This window comes from Balaenoptera ricei, chromosome 6, assembly GCF_028023285.1.
Source record: "Balaenoptera ricei isolate mBalRic1 chromosome 6, mBalRic1.hap2, whole genome shotgun sequence".
NCBI lineage: Eukaryota > Metazoa > Chordata > Mammalia > Artiodactyla > Balaenopteridae > Balaenoptera > Balaenoptera ricei.
Window position 1 is genome coordinate 79,194,767 of NC_082644.1, and position 23,579 is coordinate 79,218,345.

Below are 23,579 nucleotides of genomic sequence, written 5' to 3' on the forward strand. Positions count from 1 at the left end.
TCCTGAAACCATTGTCGGTAATGGAAACTGTGTACCCTATTACTGTTAAATCATTTGGGTTTTCTTAAGTGGTTTTCTCCCTGGTAGTGCTGGAAAGTCTTCAGAATAATTCCTGCACATTTCCCCTACCCACCTATTTCCCTCATTAAAACCATGTTTGTAGCAGGCTCTAATTACATATTCTGATGGGTAGTCTAATCTACAAAGCACAGACATGGTAAATTAACGTTTTATCTTTGACCACATCCTAACAATTTATCACTAGCCTGTCTTTTGATCTTAATTCCTATGCTCTGAGAAAGACTGAAATCCCAGAGTCAGTTACAAATACTGGAAGCCACTCATGTGTGAAAGAAAATTCTCAACAGTGGGGAGATATGTTGCTTCATAGTAACTGAACTTCAGAGAATTTTAAAGAAACCATGAGAATCTGGTTTTTTAGAAGGACTTTGTAGATGTGTACAGTTGCCTCACTTAACTTACAAATGAGAACATGATTTTTACTTAATTAACCAATCAGAACTCAGAGTGCAGAAAATACATGTTTCTGGGTAGCTAAGTAAACTTTTGGCTAGTGATATGAGGGAGCCACATGTTATCTCCTTACACTGAGTTTTAAACATCCAGGAATTTTATGAGTGGACCATTAAACCATTGCAACTTAAAATCAGCTATGGTGGGAATATTTACACCACAGAAATTGGTAAACAGGATGACTCAAGTTTTTGTTGTTGTTTTGTGTTCCAAAGAGCCATTTTACCAGTACATCACTGCTTTGACCTCTACCAAACTATTTTAAATCCAATGAATTACTAAAACATCTCTCTAGTGAACGTAGGCTTTAGAATTGGGCATACCTGAATTCAAATCCTGGCTCTGTTCTTTACTATCTCCATAGCCTTGAGCAAGATATTCATCCTCTCCGAGCCTCAGTTCTCCTCACCTATAAACTGAGAACATGAAACTGCCTCATACAAGGTCCTTTTGAGAATTGAATGAAAGAATACAAATGAAGCCCCCAGCACATATGATGCAATAAAAGTTAATCTATTCTGTAACCCTTTAACCTATTCCAGTTTTAACCCATGAAACACTAGTTCACTTTCAAAACTGCCTCCTTGAGCTCATGAAAGAAAGCAATTTGGGGGCCTAAAGAGTAATACAGGTCTGGGAAAAATAGTCCCAGAAAGAAGGGCAAATGATGGTCAGTTGGGATGCCTAATAGCCAAGTTGAGTCCTGACTTAACCAAGAATGTGTACAAAGATGATAATAGCAGTTTTACTTATAATAACAAAAAAAAAAGGAGAGAGCAATCTAAAAATGTAACACGAGAAAAAAAGTAAATTATGGTTCATGCAAATACACAAACCATTAAAAATAATGTTTACAAAGAATTTTCATGGCAAGAGAAAATGCCTATAAGACGAATAATATTAAATGAAGAATGTAGGGTTGGTCTTATATATGCAGAAGATGTAAATGATTACATATATATGCACATATGTAATTATACTCACACATTCAGTATAAAGAGGGGAAATCTATATGCCAAAGTATACACAGTAGACATTTCTGGGTGGTAAGATTATGGGCAAACTTTATGTTCTTCTTTATCTTGTTTGCATTAAAAAAATAAAACACTTTATTTTCTTTAATAAAAAAAGAACCTGTGCCCACTGCAAGCCCATCTTTGGTGAAGAGCCCGCTGCAGGAGCGACGAAGGTGGAAGTTTCAAATCAAAAGAGGTAACAGGGAAATAGGGAGGAGAAGACAATCAAGTATCAGGAGAGTCTCTGTGATGTAGAAACCAACCCAAGAAGCCGGGCGGTGAGGAACGAGCAGGGATGCAGAAGTCGTGAGAGAAACAGAGAGAGGAGGAAAACACAACACAAAATATAAGTGGGTGCCCAAAGGGAAAGACTGGGAGGAATTTCATCATCAGTGGAGACTTCTAGAACATACAAGGACATTCCTGAGGTGCTAAGTGGTTATGCTTGGGAGAGGCTATCAAGAAAAGCCTCTGTCCTTGCAAATCTTTAAGAAAAGCACCATTTGCCTTCCCAGTCACTGCGGCCTTGTTTGAAATAGCAAAGATTGGAAAAAACTAAACGGCTACCAATAAGAGTAGAAAAATGAAGCATGACACATCCACACAATGGAATACTATGGAGCCATCAAAAAGAATGGGGAGGTTCTTTATGTACTGATAAAGAATGGTCTCCAGAATACTGAGTTACAAAAAAAAAGGCAACATGATAAACATTGTGAACAGATAAAGTTTGTATAAAAAGGTTGGAGGGGGATGGGGAGAGAGGAGAGAGACTTCACGGTATGTGCCTTTTCTGCATTTCGAACCATGTGAGTATTGTTTATTTAATTTTAAAAAATTTAAATAAGAAGAACCCCTGTTTTATAGGATTGAGTTAGTCATTTTTGAAGGTTGGACACTACATTTTCTTGGTCAAGGTGATTTTTTTTTTTTTTTTTGAGGTGGGGGAGGTCTTGTTCAGTCTAGAATTTCTGGAGTAGCAAAAAGAGAAACTATGATCAAGGTCCAATTTTACTTGTTGACATTAAGTCTCTAATCTTTCATGATAGAAAAGCTCTGGCTGGAGATGACTTTATCCATTTGCCGAAGCCTGATTGCTAACTGCGTGTGCAGAGTACCCTCTAGTGGAGGAATGTGGACATTACAGAATTTTATACCAAGTATATTGGAGTAAAATATCAAACTGCCAGAATGTGAGATGTGTATGTGTAATTACAGATGCATGTATATGTGTAAATATATACATTATATATTTTTAAATACGATAAAATTAATGAAAACTTTTATCTTTTTAAATATAACATTTTAGCATAAAAACGATAAAAGTCAAAACAAAATCAACCCATGGCCTTGATATATAATAAAGATTTTCAAGGCGCTCAATAGCTAACGAATATTATTTTGTTATTATTCTTTGAATAACTGGTCTCAGAAAGTAAGCATCTTTTTTTCCCCAGCTTAAATGAGATGTAATTGACACACAATATTGTGTAGGTTTACCATGTATAACATGATGATACATGTGTATACTGCAAAGTGATTACCACAATAAGGTCCGGGAACACATTCATCAACATCACTTTCATGAAAATCTTGGGACTAGCATTGCTCTGCACTGGCTAACTGAACTCAACAAATCCCGCAGGGAGAGTACATCGGTCAGTGGTCTACTGGAAAACCAGTACAAAATTTTCTCTACAAACTAGGAAACAACTGCCATGCAGCATGGCAGGACGGACAGTCATTTATATCCATGTATATATAGCTCTCTACCTTCCTACCTACCTACCTAGTTTTCTCCTTAGCAAGGCTCAGCAGTTTATTAACCATGAGTGCCATCAGAGAAACCAAGCAATGCCTCCTGGTGCCACTCCAAGTATGGAACAAAAGAGAACGGGAAATAAAACAGAAGCTTGAGAAATGGGGTGGAATGGTAACAAATGAGGAAATCGGGAGAGAGGAGAAAGGAAGAAGTAGGAACCATTTACTGAGCCACTCCGCGCATGCTTTACACATTAACTCACTCTGGCTTCACAAGAGTCCTGTAAGGGAAGAATCATTTGCTCTCATTTTAGAGACGTGGAAATTAGGACTCTGAGAGTTTAATTACTGTATCCATGGTTACCCTACTGGAAGCGGCACAGCTGGGATCTGAAGGCAGGTGTGACTAGAGACTGACTCTAGGGAGGAGAAGGAAGGAAATGAAAGGCAAGAGAATAGGAAGGAAGGAAGGAAGGAGGGAGGGAAGGAAGGAAGGAAGGAAAGAAGGAAGGGAGGGAGGGAGGGAGGAGGGGAGGGAGGGAAGGGAAGGGGAAAGGAGGGAGGGAGGGAGGAAGGGAGGGAGGAAGTAGGGGAGGGGGGAGGGAAGGAGGGAGGGAGGAAGGGAGGAAAGAAGGGAGGAAGATGGGAGGGAGGGAGGAAGGAGGGAGGGAGGGAGGGAAGGGGATTGGTAAGATGCCAACAATAACAACTAACTGAACTTCAAGGTCATTCATATGACACATTCTGAGCTAGAACTTCTTTTTCTAATTTTCCCCCGTGTGAGTCACGCTGATTCCTAGGCAATTACTGAAATTTAGTCAAGATCTCTATGTATATTGATTGAGTGATGTTATTGAGGCTGTTATGTATGTCTGCACAACTGCCCAGTGGAGTTGCTGCCTTCCTGGAAAAGCCTGCCCAGCAAATGGTCGTGGGGGAAGAAAGGGGAAACAGCTCGAGTGTTTCCCAGCTTAATGGCATATTAACCTGGAATGGCCTGCCCACCACCTGACCAGCCAGAAAGCTCTTGGGTGCCTCTGCTATATTGATGTTTAACAATGACTGGGGACAAATTTAAGAGGAGATCAATTTAGGCTGCATCCCACAGTGGCTACTCTGAAGAACACAGAGACCCAAACATCGACCAACTGTGAAACCTGGTTCCAAAGAACAACAAAAAAGGCACAATGAATTCTCAGTTATCATCTTGGAGTGAAGAGAAGTGGTCATCTAAGAATCCTGGGGAAATAAGTGATTACTTTTGACGCAAAAACTCCTGCCTGCATACACACAACCACACACTCCCTTACCCCACACATTTTTTAAATATGAAAGAAGTAAAATTTGTTCATTCAAATATCCCCTTAGTATTTAAGGCTATCCTGTCTTAATAGGATAGTCTGCAAAGAAAGTCTTGATAATCAATTGTCAATGACAGAGTAAGAAAAAAATAAAATAAATGAAGTCCACATGGTAGGCAGTGGGTGGTGCAAAGATTTAGCCAATGTCAACTTGAAGGGATTCTATTTGGGGTGAAAAGGGAAATGAGATTACCTATGAGATCTTTTCCAACACTGCAGTGCTCTGAGCCTGTTCAAAAGAGACAGACTTCTTGTTTCTTTCCCTACACAGACCTCTTGGGAAGTTACCAGCCTTGTCATTCTTCTTGCAAAACCTGCCGTGGATCTGCAACCCTGTGCACTTCATGTCCAGACGGTGAGTGTGGCGTGCGACAGAAGGAAGCAGTGGCCAAGCCAATTCGCTGTAACTCATGTACATCAGCATCTCTGTGTAAGGGGTTTGCAGGACTTGACCTAGTCCCATCACATGTGGCTATCACCGTAGCTGCTCTGGAGAAACACAGGGACCTAAACACTGACCTATAATAAAAACTGGCTTTCAAGGGACCAGAACAAAAAAGAAAAGAAATGTTTCTTTTCCAAAAGCACGATGAAGTTAGTGATGGATTTGGCCACAGAGTTTGTTAGGGTCTCTGGGTGTCTGACATTTCTAGAGGTTCCATTGTTCTTTTAATGTGCATTAGCTGAAAGAAGAGAATTAAGGTGGAGAATCTAGGTGGGGATAAAGAGTCTACCTGCTATTTTTCTTCATTTTTGGTACTGAATTTAGGGGAGAAAAAAAAAAACAAGCACAACATAACAGCTCAATAAATAAAATTGCTTCATCATCTATAAAAACACATCAGAAATAAGTTCCCTGAATTAGGGGGACAGTTTATTAACATGGTACATTAGGAATTAAGAATTTAAGAATCACTATTAAAGTGATCATTATGTTGAAATGTGCAATGTTAATAGTGAGATGAGATGCAAAAACAACAGAACTTAAAATGACAGGTGTGCCATGATCCCACTCCTACAATATATAGAAGTCAACACACAAAAGTTGATGGAGTTTTCTTGGAATTTTGGAGTTCAGGGTGATTTTTAAATTGCTTTCTTTAATAATAATGTTATCTTATTTTTTTTCCATTAACACTAAATAGATGGACTGTCCGTTAAAGGTGGAGTTGGGTGGAAGGGTTGCTACTATGTTAGTGTCCTAACAGGATAGGCTTTGGGAAGCAGAAGAATAGACTCCATCAAGCTGTGTGTGTATAACTGCCTCACACCAGGAAGGTCTTAATAGACAAAGTTCTTAAGACAAAGGTCTCAAAAGATGGACCACCTGGGCAAAGGGAAGCCCCATGGTGACCCGCAGCAATATCAATAGGAAAGTCAAAGAAACAAGCCTGTTGTCAATTTCCTTCCTAGAGCTTTAACTCATCTTGGAAGATTTAGCATCACTAATAGACATTTTGGTAATCCTGCTATAAGTGTTCCCGATACTCAGGTCTTTGGAGCAGTTAAAAAAGCTGTCAGGAGTGTCAGTTCTCTGCGTGGATGCATGTGCTGTTAGATTAGACACACGATGACCGTCTGACCTGCCTTCTTCCCTGGGTTTCTAGGCACATATCTGTTGGCTCAGACCTGCGTCGCATCCTGTCCCCAAGGCATGTGGCCCTCAGTGAGGAACGGCAGCTGTGAGAACTGTACCGAGGACTGTGCCTCTTGCTCTGGAGCCGATCTCTGCAAAGAGTGCCAAACGCAGCCAGACCACCCCCTCTTCCTCCACCAAGGCAGGTGCTTCACCAGGTGCCCTGAGTAAGTTTTCCTCTGCCTTTCACTTGCTACTTGTGTTCGTTCTCCTGCAGTACTTCGGGGGCAATTCCTTCCCATTCACCAAAGACCTCTTCTCTTCCTTGGTTAGAGCACCTATATCTGCCTCCCTTCTCGACTGTCTGACATCACTGTCCGTCACAGCAGCCAAAGCTTACATAAGGCCAGGTGCACGCTTCTCCCTGGTGACCGTAAGATGTATATATTTTTACCTTTATGAAAATATGTGGTTTTTTTACCTTGTATTTATGATCAAACAGTTGTCAGGGTTTTTTTTTTTTTCCATCACAAAAGTGAGGCTGTGACAGGCTGTGGAACACACGGACCTCTTCTACATGTTGAAAGAATCACAGATAATAAATAAAGAGTAATACCTGCCTAGTTATTTATCAGTTCCTCATGGCTTCCTTGGTCCCCTGGTTTACAATTCCTTTACTCTTCCTATCAATGGTCCTGCCTCCAGGATTTACCTAAATGGGAAGTGGGAATAGCAAATGGAAAAGTTCATCAGGAAAATTTCAGTGACAAGCAGCAGAAATGTCAAAGAGCATGACAGAAAATATGGGGTGTATTAATGCATACAATAAAAAGTTTGGAAATCTAGTATTGGTTATTTCAGTGGCCAACGCTTCATTAGAAACCCACAATATTTACATTTTGCTCTTGTACCTTCCTCAGCTTGTCCTCCCCCGAGCCCACGTTGTCTGTCCATCCCCAACTGCACCACTCCATACTGCAACAACCTGAGACAGAAAAGGGTGCCTTTCTCCTTGTTCATCTCTTTTTAAGAGGAAAGAAAATTTCCTCAGACTTCCCTTCACATCTCATCAGCCAGAATGCATCACTAACATCTTCCTAAACTGATCGCTGGCAAGGAGAATGGAAATGTAAGGATTGATGTAGGTTGAACAAGATTCGCCCCTAAACACCCGCAAAAATCACAACACTGACAGCCGGGAAGAGTGGAGAGAGGGAGGCAAGAAATGAGTTTGGGGAAGCAGCCTACAACATCTGAAGGAACTAGAAATTTTATTTGCCCGCTGCTTAAAAGAACTTCATGATAAACCATTAAGGTAACCTGTCCCTTTCTGCTTTCTCTATACCCAATACATGTATTTTGTTCGTTCTTGGTTTCAATAACTTTAGTGTTGGTTCATCTCTCATATTCTGTGGGAACGTAGTCCACACACTGTTGGTTCTCAATGTCTAGATAATTTATTTTCTAATAACATTAGAAATTAGCCCTTAATATTTATAACAAAATATGTTGGTTGAAGTTTGTACAAAATATTCTCAATGGGAATAAATGTATAGTACATTTTGGATTTAAAAAAAAAAAAAAAAAAAAGAACTTCATGATAAAAACAACACCTATTTTCTAGTGACCTGTTTGTATCTGTTACTGAAATTGATCCTGTTCGGTACAAATATAAGTCATGGTACTGACACTCAAAAAGCATCCAATCTAGTGTAGAAGCCAAATGTATCCAATTCAATTCTACAGATACATATTTAGCACCCACTGGATGTAAGAATTGATATTGGAAGCTAAGATCAAGTGAAGGAAGTCTGAGCTTACAACAGGCTTACAATCCAGTAGGGAAGGTTACATCAATCAATGTCATACTTCTCAGGTCCTTAATACACAGAGGGCTAAAAGATTCCAAGGAAAAAGAAACTATTTAAAAACAGTTACTTACTGAGAGCTTGCAATATCTAGGCACTGCACTAAGGGTTTCAAATGCACCATCCCATTAATCCTAACAAGAATCTTCTTATCCAGATACAGTTGACCCTTGAACAACACAGGTTTGAACTGTGAGGTTCCACTTACACGCAGATTTTTTTTTTTTTCAGTAAATACAGTACTATACAATCCATGGTTGATTGAATCCACAGATGCAGAACCATGGATATAAAGGGCCAACTATGGGAATTGAGCATCCATGGATTTTGGTATTCATGTCTGGTCCTGGAACCAATCTCCTGCAGATACTGAGGGACACTATATCATTATTTCCCCCCATTTTATGGGTGAGGAAAGGGGTAGCATGCCCAACATCACACTGCTAACACATGGCATGGTCAGGATTTCAACCCAAATCTCTCTAGCACTGAAGTTCATGTGCTTAACCATTGCACTATGCCACATTTACATCCAACTGGGGTTTCTTTTTTCTTTCTTTATAACAGCTTTACTGAGATATAATTCACATACCACATCATTCACCCACATAAAGTGTACAATGCAATGGTTTTTAGTATAGTCAGAGAGTTGTGCAACCATCAACACAATTGATTTTAAAATACTTCCATCACTCCCCAAAGAAAACTCTATACCCTTTTAGCAGTTACTCTCAATTTCCCACAGCCCTAAGTAACAACTAATTTACTTTCTGTCTCTATAGATTTGCCTATTCTTGAACATTTTATATAAATAATACAGAATGTGACCTTTTGTGACCGACTTCTTTTATTCAGCATAATATTTTCAAGGTTCCTCCCCAGTTGGGTATTTGAGAAGAGGCTTAATGGTGAAAGGGTCAGGGTAAGAAAACCCAGCACAGCAGGGAGAAAGGAGTATGAGGGGAGACTGAGTCAGGAAACACCCAGCTCTCCTTCCCCAGCCACCATGCTTCAGCCTCAGCAAAGTTAGCAAAGATATTCTACAACAAAGGTGAAGGTCAGAAATCTACTTACCAAAGTCAATCATTGCTTCCTTATTAACCTTTGTCATGGTGGGAATGAACTGGCTGTCATTATCATCACCTTACTTATCTAATCATTACCACCATTTTCCTACTATCTCTTGGATTCTTCAAATGTTCCAGGAATTGAAAATGCATTAAAGTGAGGCAGAAAGAGATGCATTTTGCTTTCATCCAATTAGTTGACCATTCCACCCTTTTTTTCTCCAAATCTGGTTTGAGCCACTCAGATTTGGAGGAATAAAAAGAAGCAATGGGACCCTATGCAGATACATGGCAACCAAGATATTTTCTTTTCTTTTTTTTTTTTTTTAAGCAATAGGGAAGCTACTAACATGCCCTGAAAATCCTGCAGACTATGGAATCACAAGTATGTGCTTTCCTGTCTTGAATAGGGTGGTCTTATTACTGTGGAGTCCTCCGTCTTTATGTTTACAAAACAACAGGGGAGATAAAGTCTGAGGAACATATAATACCCAGCTTGGCTTGGCAGCTTTGTTTCTCTTTCTGCAAAATTGCCCTTTGGGGTGCGATCCATCCTAAAATAGCAATAACATTTATAACAGAAACACAACCTGCAAAGAAATGATATCCAGGTATTCAGAATTATTTATAAATCGGCATTAGTGGCCACTGCTTTTTCAAATATGGTATATGTTCATCAAATTAAAAAGTTCGAGTGGTAACATACATCATTACAGTAATTGTTTAAAAGGTAATGCAAAACTTAAAGTGTGCTCAAATTCACCACATATGAACAGATTTGAAGCTCTGGTAGAAGAAAAAATGGTCTTCTTTTAAGCGTTGGCTGTCACTGTCTTAGGTGTCTGTAAAATATAGATAAAGTTCCAGAACCATGCAGATTTTGCATTACATATATTTATCTGGACTGAAAGACTTCAACGTAAAGTACTTTGAATTTAACAATTTAATACATGTGGCCATTTCTTCTCAAAAAAAAAATTTGTCTTCTTAAATAAAAATAACAGTGAAATAAAGCATTAACTAAAAAGTCTTGTAAATGCAGGGAGAAGACAGGAAGACTAATTACTGGCCAGATCTATGTGGAGAAGGCTGCTTTCAGCAAAGTGGCTCTCTGAAAAACACCTTCTCATGTTGTCTTCTGGCTGCCTCCCATCTGACAAGTTTCTGAGATTCCTGTATTTTTGAATTAGTAGTCGTCTTCAACAGCTTTGTTTTCTTTTTTTGCTTGAATCTGTTCCTTTCATTTCAGCATCTCCTCCCTCCGACATCCACTGACTCCCTTATGAGAAGAATCTGAGAAAGCTTTCTTCATGCTGCATTTCTTCAAATTCTGTACTAGAATTGCTCACCTTAAGTGCTCAGCAACTATTCTGCAGAGACCTTGACCAGGCCTAGCACTGAAATTTCCCCAGAAGCCAGGTGATATCACATAGCCCAAAGCCCCCAGCTTCTAAACACAGGTTGGTCTTTCCTGCATGGCCAATCCCCACCCTAAAGCTACAGACTATGACTGGTCCCACCCTGCATTATTTTGTTAGCATAAAGTCTAAGGTGGTCAGAGGAGCATATAACATTCCTACCACTTGTTAAATTCCAAGAATTTAGAAGTTAGCTAGAGAGAAAGGCTAGACCTCTCTTTGGAGGAGGCCAAATCCCTTGCTACACACAAAGAAATAATGAATCTACCAAATTCTCATTCAGGTAGATGTGATATGTTTAAGAATGCACTAAATTTCCTTAATTTCAAATTTCTCAAATTCAATCAAACTCTTGATGAGCATATAATATATTTCTATCCACTGTCTTGTTAAATGCAATTTTAAGAGATTGACTTGTTGGACAAAGTAGTAGTACTGTCTTTGTTCTTCAAGTGTTCTCCATCACGGTCCAAAAAAAAACTAAGGATACTAATGAGTAAGGAAGCCTGGCCTTACTTTTCATCTGGATACTATTTAGTTACCCCTCTTCTACCTAGACTTCTTTCTTCTCCAATTTTTCTACTTAAAACTACATTAGAAATGTGACATTTGTTCACCCCTGTCCTATTTCTTCCTGACACATTCAGTACATTTTTGTTTACTGAATTAATATAAGAAATTAGTGACTGAAAGAATGATTAAATGGATGTGAATGAGTTAGCTAATTAATTAATTAAAACATCAACTAAAGATGCTATATAAGAAAGTACTTTTATTGGCTTTAGGATTCAAAGAGGACTGTAGTAAATTGAGTTACTTGCTGCAATTCTTCACCCTTCCTTGTATCTATGCCCTCTGCCTGTAATGTTGCAGCACTTCCCATGAGTAGCAGAATGGACTTCCCTGACCCTTGACTTTGGTCTGGGTAATTTGATTTGCTTTAGCCAATGGCATGTTAGCAGAAGAGAATCAGAGGCTTAAAATGAAATGTGCTTGCCTGTGTTAACCTGATGAACAGACTGTCAGGTACTTCTCCAGCAATGATGGGTTTATTTGGGTTCAGCAGAGAACTGCAATTCAAGGTCTGCGAACATGGTGAGCCATGTGCAAGTTCCTGCACAGCAAAGGAAGGAGAACAGTTTTATAGAGAGGAAAAGAAGTTGGGAGGGCTTAGTAAACAAAGAGTTTGTGGCTTTTCATTAGCTGAGTCCTTGCCAGGAGAGAAAAGGAGACTTTCTTCTTCCCCTTCGACTTTGCTATTGTCACAGGGTGTGAGAACTCCCCTTCTGGTCTCCCAACTCTATTTAATTGAGGCTTCTCATTATTTTTTTTACATTTCCCCCTTTTGATCAAGATCACTGATCAAGAATCAGGTTTTCTAATTTCAGCAGCTTTTTGTCCCTCAACGTCAGGAAGGACTTTTCCTGGGTGTAATGTCTCATGTCAGAGGGAAACTGTACAGGTTGGAAACCTAGTAAGGTCACATTCAAGTAACGAGGAGTGGCAGGAGGGAAAAATCTCCAGCACTTTTTATCTACAGTCCATATGTTATGAAGATCATAGATATTGGAGTTCATTTGAAGATGTCATCATCAAAGGTTTGGCAACAACTTCCAACAGGTCTAGTCCAGATATCTTGGGAAAGTCGTCTCATCAGATGTCATCTGCTTCAATTCTGGGAAATCTTTACTTTCAGGTCACCAGATGATGTGCAGGTCCAATCAGGGTTCAGTGCTTTCTTTATGTGTGTCCAATGAATCCAAGAGTCTGTTCCTTGGAGTGTGGCAGCACAAGAGTTGGTTAGCAGTATCTAATAGGGACCTTTCCAGCAAGGTTAAAGAGAGTTCTTCTGGAGGTATCTTTTACAAGAGATGAAATCTCCAGTTTGCAAGGTCTTCATCTCCCATGGCCATACTGTGAAAAGATTGCTCTACTAAAGCATGTTTACTTTTAATAGAAGCAATTAGGCCTTTGCAATATTGGTGTATCTCTCCTTTTATCGGTTGAGGGTCAAAATAACTAGGAGCCAAGTTCATTGGGCATCCTGTGACTATCTCAAATGGTGAGAGTTTATGAATTCCAAAAGGAGTGGATATGAGATTTAGAAGTACCAATGACAATGCTTGTGGCCAAGGTATTTGGAGGGCCTCTACAAATTTTTCCTACTGAGTCTTAATAATGCCATTAGTGTGTTTTACTAAACCAGAGGGTTGAGGGTGGTAAGCACAGTGAAAGTGTTGTAAAACTGGCCAAACAGTACAGACTTGTCTAAGTACCTGATCAATAAAATAGGTTCCTCAATCACAATGAAGTTCAAGAGGAGTTCCAGGCAGGGAAAATGCTTGCCAAAGGATTTTAGCCACAGAAAAGGCAGTAGCCTGTCTGCAAGGGAAAGCTTCAGTCCAGAGTGAAAACATACAGACCATGACTAAAACATATTTACATCCATTAGACAGAGGAAGTTTATGTATTCCATTTGCCAGACCTCAAGTGGTCCATCAAGCAGTTTAAAATGTCAGGAAACAGTATGAAGAGGCTTCCCTGGGTTGTAGTTTGGACAAGCAGGAGAAGTGAGGTAAATACTTTTTGTGGCCTTGTTAATGTTTCCCCACCAGTACTGATTCAGGAAGGCTATCATTTTGTCATAGACTGAAGGTTTAATGCATGTACAGTGGTGGGGAGTGGGAATTTCAGAGTCTCCAGTAAGACTGGCTTGTTATATGGTCCAAACTAGAGTTTTCTTTTTAATCAAACCAACAACTACTGAATTTCCAAATTTGTTTTTCCTTTTCTGAGGCCAACTGTTGGGCCTCTCTAGCCATTTTTTCTAAATTATCACTTGGGGAAATGATATTATAAAATATCATTTGGCTGCTATTTGACCCTTTAAGGGCATCATTCCTTGCAAAAGTATCAACAGGATGGTTTCCCCTAGCTTGTAGTTTTGACTTCCAGAGTCAAACTACAAGCCCCAGAATCTTAATAGCTAAAGTGACAGGTAAAAGTATTGTATCGACTGATTCCTGAACATAGGGGCCATTTAAAATTTTATTTCCCCTGGGAGTAAGGAAGCTACCTTGCTTCTACAACATTCCAAAACCATGCGTTATTCTGAAAGCTTATCTCCTATCAGTATAAATATTGGCAGTTTTGTCCTTAGCTAAAGTACAAGCCTGTGTAAGAGCATATAATTCAGCCTGTTGGGGTGAAGTAGCCATAGGTAAAGATGCTGCTTCTACAATATCAAAAGGAGTTGTAATAACATACCCAGCACAATATTTACTATTGTCACCTTGTTAAATAAGACCATCAGTGAACAAGATGTCAGTGTTATCCAATGGAATTTCCTGTAGATCATTATAAGGAATCAGGAGGTGGTCCATCAGCATTAAGCAGTGGTGGGGTATTTCATCAGCGATGGAAGGAGGAAAAGTAGCCGGGTTAAGGTTATTATAACATAAAAGAGTTATGTGAGGAGCAGTTAACAAAAAGCCTTCATAGGAAGTGTCTGGCTGAGAAATGTTGAATGTGATGAGAATTCAGGAGAGCTTCTACTGCATGAGAAGCAAAAATGGTTAAAGGGGATTCCACAACAATTTTCTCAGTGGCCTTAACAAGAAGGGTAGTAGCTGTAATGGCTCTAAGGCAAGAGGGGTATCCCTATGCCACAGGGTCCAGTTGCTGGCTATAATACTCTATGAGTCACAGGTGGTCCCCGTGTTTTAAATGACTACTCCAAGGGCATTCCCTTCCTTTTCATATACAAAAATTGTATAGGTCATTAAACCTTTTGATCCTCTTAAAAATATTTTTATCTGTTAAATTTTAAACTGTTTTTAAATTAAAAACATACTAAATTGAATAAAAAGCATTTTCTATTCTAACATAAGTCTCCAACAAAAAAGGAAAAACGAATGAAGATTAGGAGATAAAATAGAAAATCGGAAGATAACTAAACTATATACAAATTAAAAGTTGTTTTCAAACACACCAAATTCACAAGAATAATACCTATGCCTTTCATTTTATTTTTCCAAACTTGATTTTTTACCACACTTCCCCAGGAATTCTGATGGATTCATTTTGGTCAACAATAGCCATAGCCCTTCCGTTTTCAGTCCTAATTCTCAGCTGCCAGGTGTGAATCATCGCCCTAGTTGGAAAGCTTCTCCAGTGACTCCCTCTTCTCCCCACAGGGGCTTCTATGCAGAAGATGGCGCTTGTGAACACTGTAGCCCTTCCTGCAGAACATGTGAAGGGAATGCCACCAACTGCCACTCGTGTGAAAGAGACCTCGTCCTGGACCAGGGGGTGTGCCGGGAAACCTGCCCCGAGAGGCACGTGGCCATGGAAGGGGTGTGCAAGCACTGCCCAGAGATGTGTCAGGACTGCATCCATGAGAAAACATGCAAAGGTACCTGGGAGCCTCACAGGGGAGAGTGTGGGGACCCACTATCTGAGGGTGGGGTGTCCAAGTAGAACTGGGGGAGCCAGTCTCCCTACCCTTACTGAAATTGACCTCCATGGGTGTTGTTGAGGAAACTGAGGGTGACATAAAGCCTTTCCATGATGGAGTCTGCAAATTAAGACAGACAAGAGCCCCTTTTTTGCACAATTTCTCCCACACATGTACTGGGTAGTTAGGGTGTGGTAAGCACCATCCCAGGTGCTAGAGATACAGAAAAGAACCCAAAGTCTCTGCCTCTTTGAACACAAAATCTCATAGGAGAGACTGATATTAATAAAACACAGAGGTGGCTGGAGAATTTCAACTGTTATAAAAGATACAAAAGAAAAATTTCAGGCAACTATAAGACTCTGAGGGTAGCACTCTGGCTAGGAAATTTTTTTCCCTGAAATTATCTCCTAAGAAAGGCTAATTTCCTCTCCAGGACAAGAAAGACTCATTTAACTGGCTCTGTCCAATCCAAAGGACTCTCTTGGTGTAACCTAATAAGAGTTTTCTGGAATTCCTTCCCCAAATAAGAGAATAGGCACTAATAAAATAAATACACAATGCATTCTTCATACTGATTAACCCTGTATATTTCATTGGTTTACCCTATCAGTGAATGAAAAATTAACTGATCCACGGATTCCTAAACTGCTTTTTGTATTAAATAGAGTCTGAGGTGCTCAATACAATTTAAAAAATCTGTTAACACTTTCTGGGTTTTCAGAACAATACGTCCAGCATCTCCATGACTCATCTGCCGTAGCACTACAAGTTTTTGCAATTGAAGGGGCAGATCATTTCAGCAATGTGAACCCAGCACCATCTAATTGGGCCACCATATGTGGTCTCCTCTCCCTAGGCAGGGCTTGTGAGACAACGAGGACAGGCCCTGGGAAGGTGGGAGCGGGGCAAACGTACACTGGGGTCAAATGAGTCAAAGAGATGGGCGATGGGCTAGCCCACTGCAGAAGGAATACATTCCTTTCTGCTGCTCCCCTGGGGGTAACTTGCCGCTTCCCTCTGCCCGCAGAGTGCATGCCTGAGTCCTTCCTGTACAAGGATACGTGCCACCAGTCCTGTCCCAGCCACTTCTACGCAGATGCCCGCCACTGTGTTCCCTGCCATGAAGACTGTCTGGAGTGCAGCGGCCCCTCAATGGATGACTGTGACGTCTGTGCTGAGGCGTCCTTGGTTCTCTACGAGGGGCAGTGTTTGGAGGAGTGTCCAGAAGGAACTTACTTTGAAAAAGAGACTAAGGTTTGCAAAGGTAAAGACTTCCGGGTACATGGCCGAGCACCACATCCCAGGGAACCTAGTTGGGATTATGAGTTTCTTCTAAGTAGGTTCTGGGGTTTGCGCAGTTCCATCCCAGTCCCAGAGCTGTGGTCTCAGCTCTTTCCCTCCTCCTTAAGGAAGCATATTTTGAATCTGCTCTAGTGTATGATTTATTTTAAATGAATCATTCCTTAGCTTTGATGATGTAACTTATTAGCAATGAATCATGTTGATGCTCCTCACAACGGTAGCTGATCAAAAAGGATTCTCATGTGAAGATTTACAACAGAGATGATGAGCCTTTAACAGTCACCCAAAATGGAAAATTTTTCTTAAAATTTTAATCCATTATAGGTTTATAGCAGCATAAGGAAAGCTGTGCTATAGAGGGTTTTCTCCACGCCTCTTGTCTCCCTAAAGCCACCCTCCTCCTCATCACCTGCGGCCTCTCCTGCCCGGGGTCTCCTATTCCATGTCCCATTTGGCATTTCAATCCCTACACATTCAAGAAAGGATCTGTTATTATTTATGCTTCCTTATGTTTTAAGTGGGCATGAATTCTTTGCTTCTTATCAGTTGTTAGGGAAAAGAAAAATTAATTAAATATAAATTGCCCATCACTAGAGGAATTCTCAAGCAAGTGAGAGAAGCATTCTTAGGGAAAGGACTTTCCTTTTTCCTCCCAGTTTTATTGAGAGATAATTGACATATAGCATTGTATAAGTTTAGAACGTACACTGTGATGATTTAATATACGTATATATTTTGAAATGATGACCACAATAAGGTCAGTTGACACTGACCTTAGTTACCTCTTTTGTTTTTTTCTTCTTTGGTAAGAACATTTAAGCTCTATTCGCTCAGCAACTTTCAAGTATACAATACAATATTGTTAACTACAATCACAGGATTCACTCCAACAAGGCAGCCAGTGGTAGTTTAGCCCCTTACGTTGCCGCCAAGCAAACACGAGACAGATATCCAGAGGCAGCCCCCTAACCACAGTGAGAGCTTGAGCGTGAACTCACATGGCAGGAGAAACCTTGGGCCACCCACATCCTAGAACGTACTCAGGGAAATGTTTTTGGTCAAACGTGAAGATGCAGTGCGCTCCTACAGCCTTTCTGCTCTAGCCTTACAATCTGGATATAGCTTTTTGTGTCTTATGTAAAGCACTACTTAGTGTCGATGTCCCACTTGACTGTGTGTGAAAGAACGTGGACTTGAAGATGGGCGGCTGTGCCTGTGTAGCGGAGGGGGGCGGGAGTGAACATGTTGAGGAGGCTGCAACTCTGTGGGTCAGTTTCCATGAGAAGTTTAAAGACTCAGCCAAAGGCCTGCAGGGCCATCTTGCCTGTCCTGGGGCAGGAACCGAGGATCAACTTTTGGCCTTTCTCTGGTGTTCCATAATAAAAGTAACCTGCCATATAGAGAACTTTACAAGTTCAGAGTACATTTACTTAGTTTACCTGGTTTAATTTTCTCATTGAGAAAGGCCTCTGGTCGTCATCCCTGGTTGCCCGTGAGAACCACCCAGGGAGCTTTAAAAGACACAGATGCCCGAGCTCAGGCCAGCTCAGCTGTTGGGAACTAACCTGAGGTCTCTCCCTGCAATGCTATTTCTCCTTCCATCAGTCCCAAGGGAGGCGGCGGAAAGCTGGTACTGGAAGAAACAGGGCAACAAGCTGACTTTCCAGAGAAGAAACAAAGGACCTGACCTGAAAATTAAGATTTGGGTTGGTGTAGAGAACCTTCTAGAACCAAGCCATCTCCAAGCAGGATCTCCTCTAAGAAACACAAAGAATGGGATCCATTCTGATCACCCTGAATTTCTCCCTACGAGATAACATAGACAGGTCTAAGAACAAGGAGCTGGGGCAGAAATGGCCAAGAGCTCTTGTTACGGTCCTGGGTTCATCTCCTCACCCTGCGCTTTCCCAGCCTAGTGACTTAGCACCTCCAGCCTCAATGTCCTGATCTACACACACTGAGAAGATAACAATCACAATAATAATACCATGCACCTATTCATCCAGGCAGTGCTTACTGGGGGCCCTACCATGTGCTGGGTGCTCTTCCAGGCCTAGGGCGCAGCAGGGAACAATACAGACAGAATCCTGCCCTCATGGAGCTGACATTCAATTGGGGAAGACAGACTCTAAAGAAGCCAAGTCAAAAGGAAAAATAAGGCAGGAAAGGGGGGCAGGAAGTTGGGCAGGAGGGAGTTGAAATTAGAGAGAAGGCGGCCTGGAAGAGATCATTGAGAAAGGGAGGGGAAAAAACTACTCACACAGGGAACAAACTACTCACATAGAGGATTCCCGGCAGAGGGAACGGCAACTGCTAAACCCCCGAGGTGGGGGTGACTTGTTCTCATTTCGTTTGTCTAAGAAAATTTACTGAGTGCCAGTGTTATATGCTAGGCCCTCTCACAGGCACTGTGCATTCCTAAATGCCTATAAAAAAGGTCTTCTGTATCAAGAGGTGCTTCCAACACATATTAACAGTTGTTACGTTAGTAATAAGCTCAAATCCCTGGGCGGTCAGCGGAGAACCACAGCAGAGGAATCACAGTGGTGAGAAGCCCACAGACAAGCACGTGACTGTGCTACGAGAGGGCTGCTTCTTCTTATCACGTTGCAGTTTGGGTAACTATGGGCGCTCTTACCACTATCTCTGAGGTTGCTGCTGCAGGAAGGGGCTCTCTGGGGATCCCAGGGAAAGTGAAGCAGTCATGTTTTCCTCATCTTGTAACAAGAATGCTCCAGCCTAGAGCTCAACTCCTGGCCCCACACCCTTGGCCCAGAGCCTAGAAATCTCCGAGGAAGGAAGGTGAGCACACTTTGCAGGGGAACTGATTCCCTCAAGGGGCACCCTGACCCTCTCTCACTCTCCGTCTGCTGTCCCCTCCCCGCCCGCAGACTGCCACAAGTCCTGCCGGACCTGCTCGTCCTCGGGGGCCTGCACGACGTGTCAGGAAGGCCTGAGGGTAAACAACCACGGCGGCTGTGTGCCTCACACTGAATGCGCCGCCGTGGAGTACTGGGATGAGGGGGCCCTGACCTGCAAGGCCTGTCATGCCAAGTGCTTGCACTGCACGGGACCCTCGGAGGACCAGTGCCACACCTGCCTGCGGGACAGCCTTCTTCTTAGTGAGTTACCTTTCCTCTGAGCACGGGTTTGCCTCTCCCTCCAGCTGGGAAACTGTCTTGCACGATGCCTGGCGCCCAGTAGAAACTGGCGTCTTTCTTTTTAATTTTTCACTTTGTATTTGGAAAATTTTCCAGCCTACAGAAAAGATGCAAGAGGAAAAACAGTACAAAGAGCCCCGCACACGTGCCCTTTACCCATTTGCCCCGTTGGCCTTATCGCTTGCTTGCTCTCACTCTCTCGCTCTCGATGTGTACGCATACGTAATTCGCAATATAGATTTTTTAACCACTTGAGGATATGTTACATACATCATGGCCTCTCTCCCACAAATACTTTAACACAAGCATACCTTGGAAATATTGTGGGTTCGGTTCCAGACCACTGCAATGAAATGAATGTGGCAATAAAGCGAGTCACACCAACTTTCTGGTTTCCCAGTGCATATAAACATTATGTTTACATTATACTGTAGCCTGTTAAGCGTGCAATGACATTATGTCAAAGAAAAAATCAATGTACATACCTTAATTAAAAAATACTTTTTTGCTAAAAAATGCTAACCATCATCTAACAACGCAAGGTTGCCATACACCTTCACTTCGTAAAAAACTCAGTATCTGTGAAGCACAATAAAACAAGGTCTGCCTGTATGTATTTCCTAGGAATAGGGATGCTCTCTTACGTAACCATGGTACAGTTGTCAAGTCTAGTAACTTTAACATTAATACAATCCTTTAATGAACCGTCCATATTAGAATTTTGTGAATTCCCCCTTTAGATCAGGGCCCAGTCTAGAGTCAGGTATTGCATTTAGTTGCCATGTCTCTTTAGACTCCTTTAATCTGAATGTTTCCACAGACTTTGTCTTTTATGATATTGACATTTGAGAAGAATACAGCCCCTATCCCTCCACTGGGGTTTGTGTGAAGGTTTCCATGATTAGATGGAGATCATGCATCCTCAGCCAGAATACTCCATATGTGATGCCATGTCCTTTGGAGGCACCCAGTGGTCACCTGCCTCTTGCAGGTGATGTTAATTTTGGTCCTCTCTTCAGGGTGCTGTCCAATTTCTCCACTGCAGAGTTACTATTTTCCCTTGTGATTAATGAACAGTTTGTGGAGAGATACTTTCTGAACATGTAGGTAATTCAGCTTTTCATGAAAATTTCCCCTTGATTTAGCACCCATTGATTAATAAATCTTGAACAAAATACGGGACAGTCTGAGGTTGTCCAGCAGATCAGATGTGAAGGTTATTGCTGGTGTGAAGCAACTCCCTCAGGTTTCCAGGGATACCACGATTAGGCTTAACACGGGTATGGGAGAAAGAAAATGAAACAGAACTCAACTGAAAGAAGGAAGAGTGAAGGGGTGTAGGAGAGAGAGAAGAGACGAATATGTGAAGACCTGGAGAGTGTGAGCATTCATCTCCCCAAACCCGCAGAGTAGACCTGAGAAGCAAGACACTCAAATAGAAATGTGTGGCAATTTTTTCCTCTTCTTGCTGAGGTACCATCAGCAAGGGCACCAATTCCCTGCAGAGACACAGGAACAACTATCCTTAATACCATTCCTGGTTGCCTCCCAGTAGAAAACACTTGAGGATACCTATCCATCTGTCTTAGCTCCTCTTCCACAAATCTCAGTGAACTTTCTTCCCAGCAGTTGCTGCTTCATGAGACCATTCCAGATCGCCTGTATCACCCCAACCCCCAGGACCTTCTTTTCTAATTATCTCCAATATAGAGTGTTACCAGTGATCACCTCAGGTGCCTTCATACGGACAGGAATACATCTTATCACTACAAGGTGGTCTTCCCTTTAACTAGGGATATGAATTAGACTAGAACTGAGACTTTGGTGCTGGTGGTCCCCCAGGGGCTGGATGCAGGTTGTGCTAGGACCTGGTCTTCTCATATTCTCCCACCCTGCCCCTCACCACCACCCCACCAGGGTCAGCCTACTTATAAACTAGATAATTCCTCGGGAGGCTGTGGTAGTTTGAATAATGCTCTCCCTAAAAATGTCCACAATCTAATCCCCAGACCCCGTGAATATGTTACCTTACATGACCAAAAAAAAAAAAAAAGAAAAGAAAAGAAATTGCAGATGTGATTAAACTAATTGTGTTGATTTGGGAGGATTATCCTGGATTATTGCACGGTCCTTATAAGAGGGAGGCAGGATAACCAGAGTTAGTGGTTGAAGTCTATGTGACATCAGAACAGAGAGAAGATGCTCCAGCTTTGAAAATGGACGAGGAGCCGCAAGCCAAGGCAAGTGGGTGACCTCTAGAAGCTGGAAAAGGCAAAGAAACAGATTCTCCCCCCAGAGCTTCTAAAAGGGACCTAGCCCTGTAGACCCGTGTTAGACTTCTGATCTATAGAATTATAAGATTTATTGAGTTATATTGCTTTAAGCCACTATGTGGTAATTTGTTACAACAATAGGAAACTAATAAAGAGGTGTTTCATATTTAGGGCATTCAGGCTTCCCCCTACTTAGCTAGATACATCAGCTGGACAATAAACCACCGTCAACATCCATCTTTAACAGAATAGCCACTGGTGGACCTGGCACTGAGCCAGGTGCTGGAAAAGCAGAGAGGAATGACATGGCCCCTGCCCTCGAGCAGCTCAGAGGGTCTCCCAGCACAGAGTTGGGTGGGTCCACAGCACCTACAGAGCTCTCATATTATTTAGTTTGGGGTTTTTTTTTTTTCTTTTCCACCAGTGCCTGTGCTAATGCTGACTGAAATTATGGAGACAAACTGGCTTCTGGTCTAGAGCTGACCAGTGGCTCACATTAATAAGGCAGGAGAGTCTGGCTTCTGGTCTACGAGGTTCAGCAGATTTGGGGAAGAAGTTGCCTCTAAGACTGTATGTTAAACTGCGAAGCCAGCAAATCTCACGTTTTAACTTTATCATGAATCCACCCTCACCGTCCACCCTGAATGCTGTTAAAGAAGTTGAAAGGGCAAGAATCAGTGACTCCGCTGGGGTGGGTGGAGGAAGGAATGGAGTTATGCGTGGCTGAACTCCCCTGCAACTCATCTTGCTGTATAGACCAGAGGGTTCACGGTTAGAGTCTAACTTTTTAAATACTGGGCGAAACAGAGTCTCAAAATCCATAGAACTTTCTGTCCCGATGGAAATATTCTATATCTGTGCTTGTACAACTGAGGGACTGAAGTTTTCATTTTAATTCACTTAAATGTCAAGAGTCACGCTGTGTGGACAGCACAGCAAAACTGAGGGTAAAATCTTATATTTTAGGCTAGAAATAGTTGAAATTGTAGGAACTTGTCATTGCATTGGCCCTGCACTTTCTGTCTTCTTCAGTGGAGCCTTGACTCTTGCTACCCTAGCCCCTGCCTTGAATGTTCTCCCCATCCTGCAAGACCCTGTACATCCTCTTCCTCACTTTAACAGACGGTGGTTTCTCTCCTGCCCAACAGAGCCCATCCACTCTGACCTCTGTTTTTTCTCAACTCCTAACGTCCTTATGGTTGATTCTATTTCTTGGACATTCATCTTAGCTCCTGGGATGTCCATCAGCCCACAGGGACACTGTCTCATTCCTCCTGCATCACCCCACCCCCCATGGTATACAGTGGGGAGCATATAGAGGTTTGGGAGACATGTGTCATACTTGATACCAAGACAGATTCTTTTCATCCCTTGGCAGACACGACGTGCGTGCAGGACTGCCCCGAGGGCTACTATGCTGATGAGGACAGCCACCGGTGTGCCCCCTGCCACAGCTCTTGTAGGACATGTGAAGGGAGACACAGCATGCAATGCCTCTCCTGCCAGCCAGGGTGGTTCCAGCTGGGAAAGGAGTGTCTGCCCCAGTGCAGAGAAGGGTAAGGTGCTCAACACACTTTCCCCTCACTTAATCCCATAACCACTCCAGATATCACTATGAGCAAACCCATTTTGCAGATGAGGAAGTTAAGTCTCAGAACACTTAAATAACCAGATTGAAGTCTCACTGCTAGTAAGAAACAAAGATGAGAGTCCAACCCAACTGTAATGGTCTCCAGAGGATTTCGGCCAGTTCACAGTAATGGAAGAGTAAACAGGAAAGGCA

The 23,579-nt window shown here is 41.9% G+C and overlaps 1 protein-coding gene across 5 annotated transcripts in view; it reads left to right on the forward strand.

Moving 5' to 3' along the window:
- Positions 1–23,579, forward strand: part of PCSK5 (proprotein convertase subtilisin/kexin type 5) — a 464,350-nt gene that overhangs the window by 423,637 nt on the left and 17,134 nt on the right. For 3 of the 5 annotated variants that reach the window (XM_059924937.1, XM_059924938.1, XM_059924941.1), the window contains 7 exons: positions 1,666–1,746; positions 4,944–5,027; positions 6,280–6,475; positions 14,798–15,015; positions 16,088–16,324; positions 19,254–19,484; positions 23,175–23,352. In XM_059924937.1, the coding sequence (XP_059780920.1) occupies positions 1,666–1,746; positions 4,944–5,027; positions 6,280–6,475; positions 14,798–15,015; positions 16,088–16,324; positions 19,254–19,484; positions 23,175–23,352 (1,225 nt within the window). The remainder of the gene's footprint in view (positions 1–1,665; positions 1,747–4,943; positions 5,028–6,279; positions 6,476–14,797; positions 15,016–16,087; positions 16,325–19,253; positions 19,485–23,174; positions 23,353–23,579) is intronic. The other 2 variants (XM_059924939.1, XM_059924940.1) reach the window with 1 other exon arrangement.